At 42.3% G+C, this 14084-nt stretch overlaps 1 protein-coding gene across 1 annotated transcript in view; it reads left to right on the top strand.

Annotated features, from left to right (window-relative positions):
• Positions 1–11856, top strand: part of GABRG3 (gamma-aminobutyric acid type A receptor gamma3 subunit) — a 585376-nt gene extending 573520 nt beyond the window's left edge. The window contains exons 6-8 of the mRNA XM_023519287.1: positions 6419–6615; positions 6918–6977; positions 11575–11856. Coding sequence (XP_023375055.1) covers positions 6419–6615; positions 6918–6977; positions 11575–11856 — 539 coding nt within the window. The remainder of the gene's footprint in view (positions 1–6418; positions 6616–6917; positions 6978–11574) is intronic.
• The last annotated feature ends 2228 nt before the right edge of the window (positions 11857–14084 follow it).

Here is a 14084-nt window from a genome sequence, read left to right as displayed (position 1 = left end):
CAATCACCTGGGGACCCTCCAAGGTTGGACCCTGGTTGTGTTTTGGTGGAAGCATCTGATTCTCCTCTTCCAGTTGTTGCCTATTGGGGGTGGGGAGGTCTTAGTTGCTTATACTTCTCCACAGCTGAGGTTTCAGCCCAAAGCCACTGATTCACTAGGATTGGACAGAGTCTAGCTGAATACAAGACAGAGCCACCTGGCCCCATCACACCAAGCAGGTCCCCAGAGTCTCAGTCTGCAATACTGAACGGGACTTTTGTAAAGCTGTAGGGGAAAAGCCTCAGTCACCAGTCTCAGATGTTTGGTAATGAACTGGTTAATTTATAACTCCGGGAACCCTGAATCCAATTTCACCTTACCAGCTTCTCAAAGCAAATGGTGGAAAACAACCATGGGGCAAATCAGCAGAAAAACTCTGGCAACACGAATAATCAGAGTGGATCAACTACCCCCAAGGAACAACAAAGGAGACACAACAGAAGATCCCATTCATAAACAAACAGCTGAGATGTCAGAAATTGAGTTCAGAATTTGGATGGCAAACAAGATTAACAGAATAGAAGTAAAGCTGGAATTAGAAATTCAAGGAGCAATTCAAAAATTATCTCAAGAATTCAAAGACAAAATTTCCAAAGATTTTGACACATTGAGGCAAGAATTTGGAGGCTTAAAGATCTGAGAAATATAGTAGAATCCCTCAGTAACAGAATGGACCAGGCAGAAGAAAGGATCTCTGACATTGAAGACAAAGCTCTTGCATGCTCCCAAATGCTCAAAGATGCAGAGAAGTGGAGGGCAAAAATGGTAACTCCTTGAGAGAGTTGTGGGGCCACTCCAAAAAAGCAAATATTCATCTTATAGAAATTCCTGAAGGAGAAGAGGATGTTTCTAAATCACAGATGCCCTACTCCAAGATATATCAGAGAAATTTCCAAACATGGCAAGAGATACTGAAATTCAGATAGCAGACAGTTTCAGAACCTGAGCAAGACTCAATTCAAATAAAGCATCTCCTAGACACATTGTAACTAATTTTGCCAAAGTTAACATGAAGGAGAAAATTCTGCAAGTAGCCAGATGTAAGAAAATCATAACCTACAAGGGGAAGAATAATAGAATGATTGCATGTCTCTAAGTTGAAACTTTTCAGGCCAGAAGAGGATAGTCAGCAACCTTTAATCTCCTAAAACAAAACAACTTTAAGCCCAGGATCCTGTATCCAGTGAAACTGAGCTTCATTTGTCATGGAGAAATCAAATATTTTAATGACATACACATTTTGAAGAAATTTGCAATAACTAAACCAGCTCTCCAGGATATTCTTAAACCCATCCTCCACAATGACTAGCACAATGCTCTACCACCAAATTAAGCTCACTCAGAAACTTTTGATCAAAACCAAACTTCCACAATGGGGAAGAGATTAAAAATGTCCACTGGACTTTCAAAAAAATTGACACCTAAGACACCACAAGGCTTATCAGTTCTCTCAATTAATGTGAATGGTTTAAATTATCCTCTAAAGAGGCACTGGTTGGCAGACTGGATACATAAACTCAGACCGGATATCTGCTACATACAAAAATCTCATCTTACCTTAAAGGATAAAAATAGACTCAGGGTGAAGAGATGGTCATCTATAATTCAGGCAAACAGAAATCATAAAAAAGCAGGGGTTGCAGTTTTATTTGCAGATACAATAGGCTTTAAATCAACAAAGGTTGAAAGATAAAGATGGTCACTACATATTTGTCAAGGGAAACACTCAACATGAAGAGATTTCAATTTTTAACATTTGTGTGCCCAACCAGAATGCTCCAAAATTGATAAGGGAGACCCAAACAGACATGAGCAATTTAATATCTTCCTGACACTGCCCGACTGGCGGGCGATGTCGGGGAGTTTGTGATCAGTGTATGAGAGGGAGAGGGAAAGGGTGGACACAATCACACAACCACTCATACAGTATAGGAAGAAGGCTGAGCCGAAGCTGTTTATTAGGGATCGCTACAATCTTATATAGGGTTAGTTGAGGGGGCGTGGTTACTTTATGAAGCTGAATCTATATAAGGCTAGGAATGTTGTCTTTGGCCTATGATAGGTTTAAAATGTGAGGGGAGGATGGAGGGGTTATGCTGTTCTGACGGGAGGGGCCCTGCGCTGTGCTCTGCGTTTCAGTCTAAATAAGGAAAGGCTTATACAATGTAGCTAGTTCTATCCGGTTTTCTTACCAGTACTGGTCTTTTCATCCGGCCTTTTCACGTGGGGGTTGAATTAGCCTAGCACTTCCTCTTACAATGTAGTTTAATATTTCTGTTAACCCTTACATCTTCCAGCACCACAATAGTCAGAGATTTTAACACCCCTTTGGCAGTAGATAGATCCTCCAAGAACAAACTAAGCAAAGAAATTTTAGACTTAAATCTGACCCTAGAACTAATGGACTTAGCAGACATCTACAGAACATGTCATCACAATAAAACTGAATACACATTCTTCTCATCAGCCCATGGAATGTCCTCCAAAATTGATCACATCTTAGGTCACAAGTCTAACCTCAGCAAATTTGAAAGAAAAGAAATTATTCCTTGTATTTTCTCAGGCCATCACAGAATAAAAGTTGAACTTAATAACTACTCAAATCTTCATATTCCTACAAAGACATGGAAGCTAAATAATTTTATGCTGAATGATAGCTGGGTCATAGATGAGATTATGAAGGAAATTTTTGGAACAAAATGATAATGAAGACATAACTTATCAGAACCTGTGGGATACTGCAAAGGCAGTCCTCAGAGGGAAATTTGTAGCAATGCAAGACTTCCTCAGGAGAACAGAAAGAGAGGAAGTCAACAACTTAATGGGACATCTGAAGCAACTGGAAAAGGAAGAACATTCCAACCCCAAACCCAGCAGAAGAAAACAACCAAAATTAGAGCAGAATTAAATAAAATTGAAAACAAAAGAATCATTCAACAGATTAATGAATCAAAAAGTTGATTTTTTGAACAGATTAATAAAATTGTTAAACCTTTGGCTAACCTAACCAGAACAGAAAAGTAAAATCCCTAATATCTTCAATCACAAATGACAAAGGCTAAATAACAACAGACACCTCAGAAATTTAAAGAATCCTTGATAAATACTATAGAAAACTCTATTCTCAGAAATATGAAAATTTGAAGGAAATAGACCAATACCTGGAAGCATACCATCTTCCCTAGATGCAGCAAGAAAGAATTGGAAATGTTGGATAGACCTATATCAAGTACTGAAATAGCATCAACTATATAAAAATCTCCCAAAAACGAAAAGTCTGGGACCAGATGGCTTCACATCAGAATTCTACCAAACCTTTAAAGAGGAACTAATACTTATATTACATACTCTTTTCCAAGAAATAGAAAAAGAGGTACTACTTCCCAAATCATTCTACAAAGCAAATATCACCCTGATCCCCAAACCAGGAAAAGACCCAACAAGGAAAGAAAATTATAGGCCAACTTCTTAGTGAATATAGATGCAGAAATATTCAATAAGATCCTAGCAAACAGAATCCAACAACACATCAAACAAATTATACACTGTGACCAAGTTGGTTTTATTCCAGGGTCTCAAGGTTTGTTCAATATACATAAATCTATAAATATAACACATCACATAAACAAAATAAAAAACAACGACCATGTGATTCTCTCAATTGATGCAGAAAAAGATTTTGATAATATCCAGCATCCTTTCATGATGAAAACACTTAAGAAAACAGGTATAGAAGGGACGTTTGTTAAACTGGTAGAGGCCATCTACAGCAAACCCACAGCCAATATCATATTGAATGGAGTAAAATTGAAAACATTTCCACTCAGATCAGATACCAGGTAACGTTGCCCATTGTTTCCACTGCTTTTTAACATTATAATGGAAGTCTTAGCCATTGCAATCAGGCAAGAGAAGGTGATCAAGGATATCCAAATAAGGTCAGAATAGATCAAACTTTCACTCTTCACAGATGGTATGATTGTATACCTGGAAAAACCCAGGACTCAACTACGAAACTCTTAGAAGTTATCAAGGAATACAGCAGCATCTCAGGATACAAAATCAATACTCACAGATCGGTAGCTTTTATATATACCAATAATAGTCAAGCCACAAAAACAGTCATGGATTCTATTTTACAGTAGTGCCAAAGAAGATGAAATATTTGGGAATTTACCTAACAAAGGACATGAAGGATCTCTATAAAGAGAGCTATGAAACTCTGAACAAAGAAATAGGTAAAGATGTTACTAAATGGAAAAACATACCATGCTTATGACTGGGAAAAATCAACATTGTTAAAATGTCCATACTACCCAAAGCAATATACAAATTTAGTGCAATCCATATTAAAACACCAGTAGTACTTCATTTTATATGGAATCAGAAAAAAAAACCTCGATTATCCAAGACATTACTCAGAAATAAAAACAAATCAGGAGAAATCATGCTACCAGACTTCAGACTATACTGTAAATCTATAGTGATCAAAACAGCATGGTACTGCACAAGAGTAGAGAGGTAGGTATATGGAACAGAATAGAGAACCAAGAGATGAACCCAGCTACTTATCATCATTTGATCTTTGATAAGCCTATCAAAAACATAAATTGGGGGGAAATTTTCCTATTTAACAAATGGTACTGGGTGAATTGGCTGGTGACTTGTAGAAGACTGAAACTAGACCCCCACCTTTCACCATTAACAAAAATTGACTCTCGCTGGATAAAAGATTGAAACTTTAGATATGAAACTTTAAAGATTCTTGGAGAGAGTACAGGGGAAACACTTAAGAAATTGGCCTCCTTATGAGGAGGACCTCCCAGGCAATTGAAGCAACACCAAATACACATTACTGGGATCTGATCAAACTAAAAAGCTTCTACACAGCCATGAACACAGTACATAAGCAAGCAGTCAGCCCTCAGAATGGGAGAGGATATTTGCAGGTTATGTTTCTGACAAAGGTTTGATAACTAGAATCCACAGAGAACTCAAACTTATTAACAAGAAAAGAACAAGTGATCCCATTTCATTGCTGGCAAGAAACTTGAACAGAAGCTTCTCCACAGAAGACAGGCACCTGCTCTACAGACACATGAAAAAATGCTCATCATCTTTAATCATCAGAGAAATGCAAATCAAAACTACTTTGAGATATCATCTAACTTCAGTAAGAATAGCCCACATAACAAAATCCCAAAACTACAGATGTTGACATGAATGTGGAGAAAAGGGAACACTTCTGGTGAGAATGCAAGCTAATATGTCCCTTCTGGAAAGAAGTTTGGAGAACACTTAGGGAGCTATAAGTAGACCTGCCATTCGATCCTGCAATTCCTCTACTAGGTGTATATCCAGACGACCAAAAATCACTTTACAACAAAGACATTTAGACAAGAACATTTATTGCAGCCCAATTCATAATAGCCAAGTCATGGAAGCAGCCCAAGTGCCCATCCATGAATGGATTAACAAACTGTGGTATATGTATATCATGGAATATTATGCACCTTTAAAAAGATGGAGACTTTACCTTTGATATTTACATGGATGGAACTGGATCATATTCTTCTTAGTAAAGTATCTCAAGAATGGAAAAAAAATACACAATGTACTCAATACTATTATAAAATCAATATATAATCACCCACAATTTCATATGAAAGATATAACACAATTATACCCCAGAAAGAAGGAGAGAAGAAGAGGGTGAGGGGCGGGGAGGGAGGGACAGGTGGAGGGAGGGAGATCAGTGGGACTTCACCTACTGTGCATATTGCAAGGGTACATGCCAAATATATTAATAGTAGAGTATAAATGTCTAAACACAACAATTAAATAAGTGAGATGAATGCTGTATTAACCAGTTTGATGTAAACATTCCAAATTGTATATAAAATCAGCACATTGTAACCCATAAATGCAGTAATGTGCAGTTATGATCTATTAAAAAATAAACTTTTTAAAGAAGTGGATGTTTACAAATGAGGACAGGAGATGTACGAACAGAAAGGGTTTCTTTGGCAGAAGGAAAGTGTGAGTTGTGGAACAGCAGGTGATTCACAGACTATCTTCAGTGAAAACAAATGTTTATAGGGCAGAATGACCAACAGTGCAGAGGATTCTGAATAAGTTAAAAGGCATCCACTTGATTCAGGCATCGTAATACTACTGTGCAGCCTGTGATAAGAAATTTCATTGCAATGTTGCTGACAAAAAAGTACAGACATTAAAGGAGTATGGAGTGTCCACTGGGTGTCCGTGCAGCTCGGGATGGGCCCGCGTGAATGAAGAGCCATGTTGGGGAACCCCGTCGCCCCATTATTCACATTCCCTGTGGTGTTCTTTCACAACTCGACACCCGTGCCCCCTGCAGGTATCACCACGGTGCTGACCATGACCACGCTGAGTACCATTGCCAGGACGTCCCTGCCGCGGGTGTCCTACGTGACCGCCATGGACCTGTTCGTGACAGTGTGCTTCCTCTTCGTGTTCGCCGCTCTGATGGAGTACGCTACCCTCAACTACTACTCCAGCTGCAGAAAACCGACCACCACCAAGAAGACTGCGTCAGTGAGTCGCAGCAGGGGGAGGCAGTGGGCAGGCGGTCTGAGATAAACGTGTGCTTAGATTCCCTTGTATTCCATAGAACCTTCTAAAACATCTAATTCAGCAAGACTTAAGAAGCCAGACCAGGATTCTGAAGGTGTGGGTGTGACCCTCCAGCACCCTCTCAGTGTCACCTGCCGGTGATGTGGATTAGTTTAGTCACACTTTAAAGTTCTGCACTTTAAAGATTGCTCTTAACTGGGGAACTCTGGACTGCAGATTTAATGGGGAATTTTCTAACTACGTTTTCTTTTTTTTTCTTGTAGTTATTACATCCAGATTCCTCAAGATGGATTCATGAGCGAATAAGCCTTCAAGCCCCCTCCGTATGTATAGCATTATAGGTGCCGGTATTTCTGAGAACCTTTGCTAGACCAGGAGTGCTTTTGAAAGATACCTGGCTGCTTATGCACGTATTTAAAGACCAAAGAGTAATGTGTGCACACCCTTAAAATATGTGCTTACTACTACTTAAGAAAATCCAACTTTGAGAATTGGGAAAATAGGGCAAAAAATTAACCATAGTCCTTGTAAATGGGGGTTAGTATATGGCATACAAATATATTCAAATATTTTTGTCCAGTTATTCATATATACTCAGGCATTTAGAAAAACTGAATTATGATCTATATATACTCAAAAATACGTACTTTGTTTTCTGTGCTTTAAATATTATTTTATACGATTATTTTAATGTTGCATGGCAGGCTCATGATTGATTTACAGGCAATCTTGGCAGGACACTGAGTTTATTTACACTGTTTCACTTTTATTCATATTCTTATCATGCCCTTTTGTAAACAGCTGTGACTATTTCCTTGGTTATAAATTCCTAGAAGCAGAAGGGCCAGCAAAGGGGCTGCAGAGTGTTCCATAAGTGGCTTTCCACCTGCTCTGTCAGCAGTACCTGACCCCTCTGACCCCCGCCCCCAGAACTACACTCACTCTGAGAGCCAAATCCTTGCAAATTTTCCCATTGGCTTTTTCTTTGATTATTGGTAAAGTTTAATATTTTCACTTGTTTATTTTTTATTTGCATTTCTACTTTTGCGAATTGCTTATGAATGCATTTTAACTTTCATTAGTGTTTTAAAGTAGAAATCTGCCAGTTACGGCTTTGTTATATATTCCATATGAGGCCTGATATTAAGTTTGTCACCAGATGGCCAAGGGGAAGAGTTCAAAGGTGGCTGGAGTGATGTCCACAGTCAGGTGTGCAGCACTTTTTCTGGGATGAGTTCTTTGAACTTAATTGTCCCACTTCGTATAGTATTCCATCGAACGTGTAATTTATACAGTCACATGTGGGATATAGTCACTTATCTGTCACAGGGTCTCTCTTCCAGCTCCCACTGGCAACATTGTCACTGCCCTTTCTTGGACCTTGTTGTGCATTTTATCATTTTAAGTTTGCAGGTGTCAGATCTGTCCGCCTTTTCTTTTGTGGTGTCTATTCTTGTTTGCTGCTTCTGAAGGTCCCCTCCACCTGCACGGTGCCCGCCTCCCTCCCTCCCTTTCCCCTGGTCACCGGCTTGGCAGCACATTCTAAGCACTTTCATACGCTCACTGGGATGCTCACAAACAACCTGCTCTACAGATGAGAGAGCTGAAGTACAAAGAAACAGCCTGGGACGCTGACCAGTGTTTGACAGTTTAAAAAACTATGTTGCATTTAATTATGATGCATCTGAATTTTAGTATATAGCTTGAGGTAAGAATCTAGCTCTATTTAAAAAATTGAGAACTGTGTGTTGAAATCACTGATGTGACCTACCACCTTTATCAGTAACAATTTATTTATACACCACACACAATCCTGACTTTTACTTCTTTATACATATCAGCTCGTTGATTATACCCGTGGGCACAGGAGGTTTCCTCACTGTCCATCAGTAGCTTATATTTGGTACATTTCTGGCCCACGTTGCTATGACGACTCCATAGTTACCTGCATTCACAAGGGTGGATCACAGTAGTTCCCACAGGTGGTCAGTGGACACACCACTTCACAGGTGTGGGAAGCCACAATGAACATACAGATTCTGCCAGGAGATGCTCCAGATAACAACATCAGACTGAGACAGAAGGAGAGACAGCACATTATCACACATAGCCAGGGGGCTGGATGTTGATGGAAAGACATATTGACACCCTGGGTCTAGAAATAATACTACCGAAAGAAAGGAAAAAAGTCCTTTAAGGGAAAGTTGAATGACCTTGAGGAAAGTACAGAGAGAATTAATTCACAGGCAGAAAGGGGGCCAGGAAGAGTTTGACTATAACCAAAGGAAAAGGCTGTTTTCTTAGGTGTCAGGTGAGAGCTGTCGACTCCACAGCTCTGTCGTGGAAGGCACTCCCTGCCCTGAGCTGGGTGCGGGGCCGCTGCTGCCAACAAGGAAAGGCAGGAGTGAGCAGCCTCCAAGCCACGAGGGGAAAGACGCCCAACAGTGTGGTCTGGGGCAGCTTGTCTCAGCTGCTGTCAAACAGCAGGCGGATGACCTCTGCGTGCTCCAGGAAGTGCACGGGGCAGTGTGGGCTGCCTCGTACACAGGCAAAGGAGGCCTGAGCCAGGGACCCAGCTGGCAAAAGGGGGCTTTGGGGAATCATTAAGTAAAGTCTCCACCTTGGGCACAGTTTATAATTTTCATAACTAATAAGAAGGGTACAGGTAAAGATGGACTTAAGCAATATAGAACATAGCTATTCTGAGCTTGACATCCTTAGTTCTGTTTCAATCTTATAAAATGAATTGATTTCATTTCAAAACAACGAGCTATAAAGACATAAACAGAACTCAGTTAAACTGTATCGAGTCTCCACATGTCTCAGGGGCCACGGGGCTTTCGTTCCCTGGATAAAGACATGAAGTGGAGGCTCTCTGCCCAGAAACATTGTTGCTTCTTGGCCTCTGCCCACCCCCTAGTCACCCGTTAGACCCCCAGGGAGCCGCCCCACTCCGCAGAGCCTTCTGCTGCTCAGTCCAAGGCCTCCCCTTCCTTTGAGCCTGCCTGCTTGGAATGGGTAGGCGTCTCCTCAGTCTCTGTCACCTCCAGTTCACCCTACATCACAAGAGGCCACAGGGCTGGAGAAGCGGGAGGATGAGTGTATGACTGGACACAGTCAAAACACACATAGGGACACATTTAATGCAACTAATTAGGTAAAGGCAGAGTTTCCCAACTGTCCCTTGCCAACAAGAGGCAGATTCCTCAAATGCAAAGTCAGGGATCTAGAGTTTCAGCAGCCCCCCTGCTGACATTTATACCCAGCCAGGGCTCAGAGTGTTAACCAGGAGAAGCAGCGTCACATTAGAGCCACAGGGACAGCAGGGCTTCCACGGTGCCTGTTCCCCAGAATAGCAGGGAAGACAGGATGGTACACAGCGATGTCCCACCAGCCATGGGAAGCCGAGCGGGGGAGCCCCGCGTGTGAGCAGTGCTCCATGAACCCCGGGGCTAGGCCCGTTGTCTGTGCTCCCACAGAATCCCACCATTTACAAGGATGCACAGGAAACCTGGGAGTAGTTAGTGACTCTGAGAGCCCCACAAGTCACCTCCTGTCCCTGGTTACAACTCCAAACACCTGTGAACATATCCAGGGAAATGGATCCAAAATGGATGCATGTCTCCTTGTTACAGTATTTTCTGGTAAAAATATAAGAGGGTCTCATGATGCTTTCTAATGAATTCCAAAGGGCCTCCTTCCCAGCCCTGTCCTGCCCATGTGCAGAGGGCCAGCTGGCCAGCTAAGAGATGGGTTTGTACGTCCACCTCTCTCTTGACATCAGACCCAGGGTTCCCACCCCCAGGCCTGTCTCGGGTCACCCAGCACAAACAAAACCAAAGCAGACGGGCAGGCCAGCCTTTTAGCACTCTCGCATTATTCAGTCAAACTTGGAAATGCATCCTCCTAGCAGAATTCAGTGTAGCGCATGGCACAGCTATTTGAGAGAGCTGATTGACAGGTCTATTTGCAGCCACTTCTCAAGGTCAGGATCGAGTCCTCGCATCCACGAGCAAATAGCAAGTTGTTCTGTCTCCTCTGTCTGCCCCACTCTGGCTTTTCCATGTCAAGAGGTGAGTGAGGGAAGTAGAAAGGGGACATTTCAGTCACACACAGCCTTCATTATCCTTTGGATGACAGTCAGGGTCCGAGCATCCACACTGAAAGCTCGCTTTTTACCCGAATTGCAGATTCTCCCCCTATTCCTGTACACCGTATCTTTTACTGCAGGGGTCCTCAAACTTTTTAAACAGGGGGCCAGTTCACTGTCCCTCAGACCATTGGAGGGCCGGACTGTGGGCTCCGGGACAAGTCGGCTGCTAAGCAGGACAGGCAGTGGCAGCAGAAACACCCAGCAGGCCGGATAAATGTCCTAGGCGGGCCGCATGTGTCCCGTGGGCTGTAGTTTGAGGACGCCTGTATACCATACTTATCTCTCCACACTTCCACGTGTGTGCTGTTTACCACTTAAGGACCCATGTGTTACCAATCAAGAGAAAAGTAGTTGGTGAGCTCCCACTTCCTGGGCACATTCTAAGGGCCCATGACACACCTCCTTTGGGTGGGACACAGCAGCAATTACCTAACAAATGCAAACATTGTAACCTAGTTGTAATCTGAAAAAAAAAAGAGAGAGAGAGAGAGAAGTCCTCAGAATAGGGCCCTGAAATGGCTAATACCCGTTAGAAAATATGCTCCACCTCCCTCACCGAGAATCTGGGAAACACAAGTTTTGAAACCACAGTGCAATTTCCCTTGCAGTAGCAGTGCAAGGATTGAAAAGACAGTCTGCAGTGCTGGGGAGGCGCGGCGGTGGGCAAGCCCATCCATCCGTGATCTGGGAGACGCCTGTCGCTCGATGGGCCGCGGCTGTTTTCACGGCCTACTGTGATGACACTGTATCCTTCTTTCTGTCTGCAGAACTATTCTCTCCTGGAAATGAGGCCACCGCCACCTGCAATGATCACTTTAAACAATTCCGTGTACTGGCAGGAATTTGAAGACACCTGTGTCTATGAATGTCTGGATGGCAAAGACTGTCAGAGCTTCTTCTGCTGCTATGAGGAGTGTAGATCGGGGTCTTGGAGGAAGGGGCGCGTCCACATAGACATCCTGGAGCTGGACTCCTACTCCCGAGTCTTCTTCCCCACGTCCTTCCTGCTCTTCAACCTGGTCTACTGGGTCGGATACCTGTATCTCTAAGGGCTGCTTCTCACGTGGCCTGAAGGGCACCGGGTTCACACGCCTGACCTGTCACCCCAGTCCAGTAGTGACCCATCGGGAGTAGCAAGGAGGGACACTGCTCAGTCTGTCTTCAGTTATGACTTACCTTCCAGCCGCACAGGAAGTACCTGCCAAATATTTCTATTATATATCTCACACACACACACACACACATACTCGTTGAGTTTTCAACTGGAATTCTTGTTAGTCCCTTACTGAATCTGTAGCTTGGTGATGTTGATGAATGGTTTCTGGATTTGGGAGTAGTCATTGATTTTACTTGCAAAGAAAAAGAAATCTGTGGAAGTTACAAGCCAGTAGCTGAGACGTGTTCAGGCCCCTGATGCTGGGTCTGAGCCCGGTGCCTGGCCGAGGCCCACACCTGCCGGCCTCAGCCCCACGCCCACACGGCTCTCAGCCCAGTGTGAACTATAGTGAGTCTCCGTCCCAGTTTCTTCTCTCCATGGGTTCTTTTGCTCCCGCACCACCATTGTTAGCTAGGACCCCGTCACCCACTAACTTCACCCCAGGCCTAAAAAGAGGGCCCTATGCTTTGCCCATAAGTTCCCTTTTGAGGAAAACATATGATTTTCAAAATGCTCATGTTACAGAGGTCAAAGATGTTGATTATCTCTGAACATTAGGAACTTAACCCAAACTACCCAGAGTCAACAGCGTTAGAACCTCAGATTCTCAGACTAGTTCCACAACATTCCACCTGAGGAGTTGTGTTTCACTAGACCAAGGCTCTAGCTCATATTATGCCATTAGGGGTTTAATAAGTGTCTTCATCTTGCAAAGAAAGGTATATATTCAGTATGCACAAGACTTTGTCTTGATAACATAGTCCAGACTCTGAAAGAAATGTAGATAAAATTTTAAAATTCCTTAGTAAGTATTCATTTTCCACTCAAGCCAACTTCAGATGCAAAAAAAAAAAAAAAAAATGGGTAATGGCTACCATTAATTATATATTTTGATGAATAAGAATTATTTTATACTTTGAAATACATAGCAAAATCCCAAAGGAAAAAATCCCCCTTAATCAATACTCTTTTGATATTTTTATAGCACAAAACCGATTTGCTTCTTGCTATTATTTCATTGTTATAACCAGATACTAGTACATACTTTCTGACTCTTTTGAAGCTTCTCGTTACCAATTGGGTAAAAAAGGTCCCACCAGCTAGTTAATAATGCTTTGGCATTGTTTGGTACCAGAATCTCTATGCTTCTTGTCTTTCTTATACAGAAAACTGAATTAATTTTATTGGAAACTGAGTTTTTTTTTTAATTATCTATTTTGTGTATACTGTTATTATCCAGAAAGTACTCATTTCATGCAGATTACTGGCTGTACACCAGACACAGAAGAGGAAGGGAGTGGACAGGACCAGAAAAATTGCTATTAGATCCATCTGTTTACTCTTATTCATATAGTCACATACCAAGTGTGAATGCAGAGGTGGAACTGTCTGACCACCCAGTTTTCAAGCATCCCGTCTGTACACTGTGAGACATTGAAGCCCATTGTTTCTCTTCCTGTCCTCTCTCTGCCTTTGGTTTGAGAGTTGCTACATACGCCACAAGCCAATTGACTTCGATTTAGCAAATTCAGCTTAAAAATAAAATAATGTTTGCGAGGAAATAGGTTGAAAATATTGGTTTAAATGAAATTTCTCCTCTACTGGAGGATGCCCTGTGCCAGTATCCGAGCTGTGTCTCTCCTGCATTAACAAGACCGCCCAGCCTTGGCAGGGGTCCTCTGGAGACCTGGGGCTGAGGGGCACCTGCCCACCACAGCACTGGCCCAGAGGGCAGGGGCCCAGGGGCAGTCACAACTTCTAACTTTATGAATTTATACCTGCTTTCTCCTAATACAAAAAATTTCAACCTGCTAAACTTCAAAAGAAGTTCTAGAAAGAAGTGCATTTTGTAGCAAAATTCTCTTGGGAGGAAAACAACCTAAAAGAATTATTATAACACAGATTTGGTCCAGTTTTACCTTATATACAATTTTACTGATTCCCCTTGTTTCAAAACCACTCAATCTGCAGGTGTTAGAGGCTCTCATGAAACCACATGAAGGGTCTGTGTGCCCATGACGTCTGTTTTCTGATCCAGCCATTCCCTTCTCCCAGGTTCAGCTGGCCTCCTGATCAAAACACAGTAGCCCCTCATTCCTTGTCCATTAAGCAGAAAATCTA

Source organism: Otolemur garnettii, unplaced genomic scaffold, assembly GCF_000181295.1.
Source record: "Otolemur garnettii isolate 467f Iridium unplaced genomic scaffold, OtoGar3 scaffold00170, whole genome shotgun sequence".
Classification (NCBI taxonomy): domain Eukaryota; kingdom Metazoa; phylum Chordata; class Mammalia; order Primates; family Galagidae; genus Otolemur; species Otolemur garnettii.
This window is presented reverse-complemented; position numbering and strand designations above follow the sequence as displayed.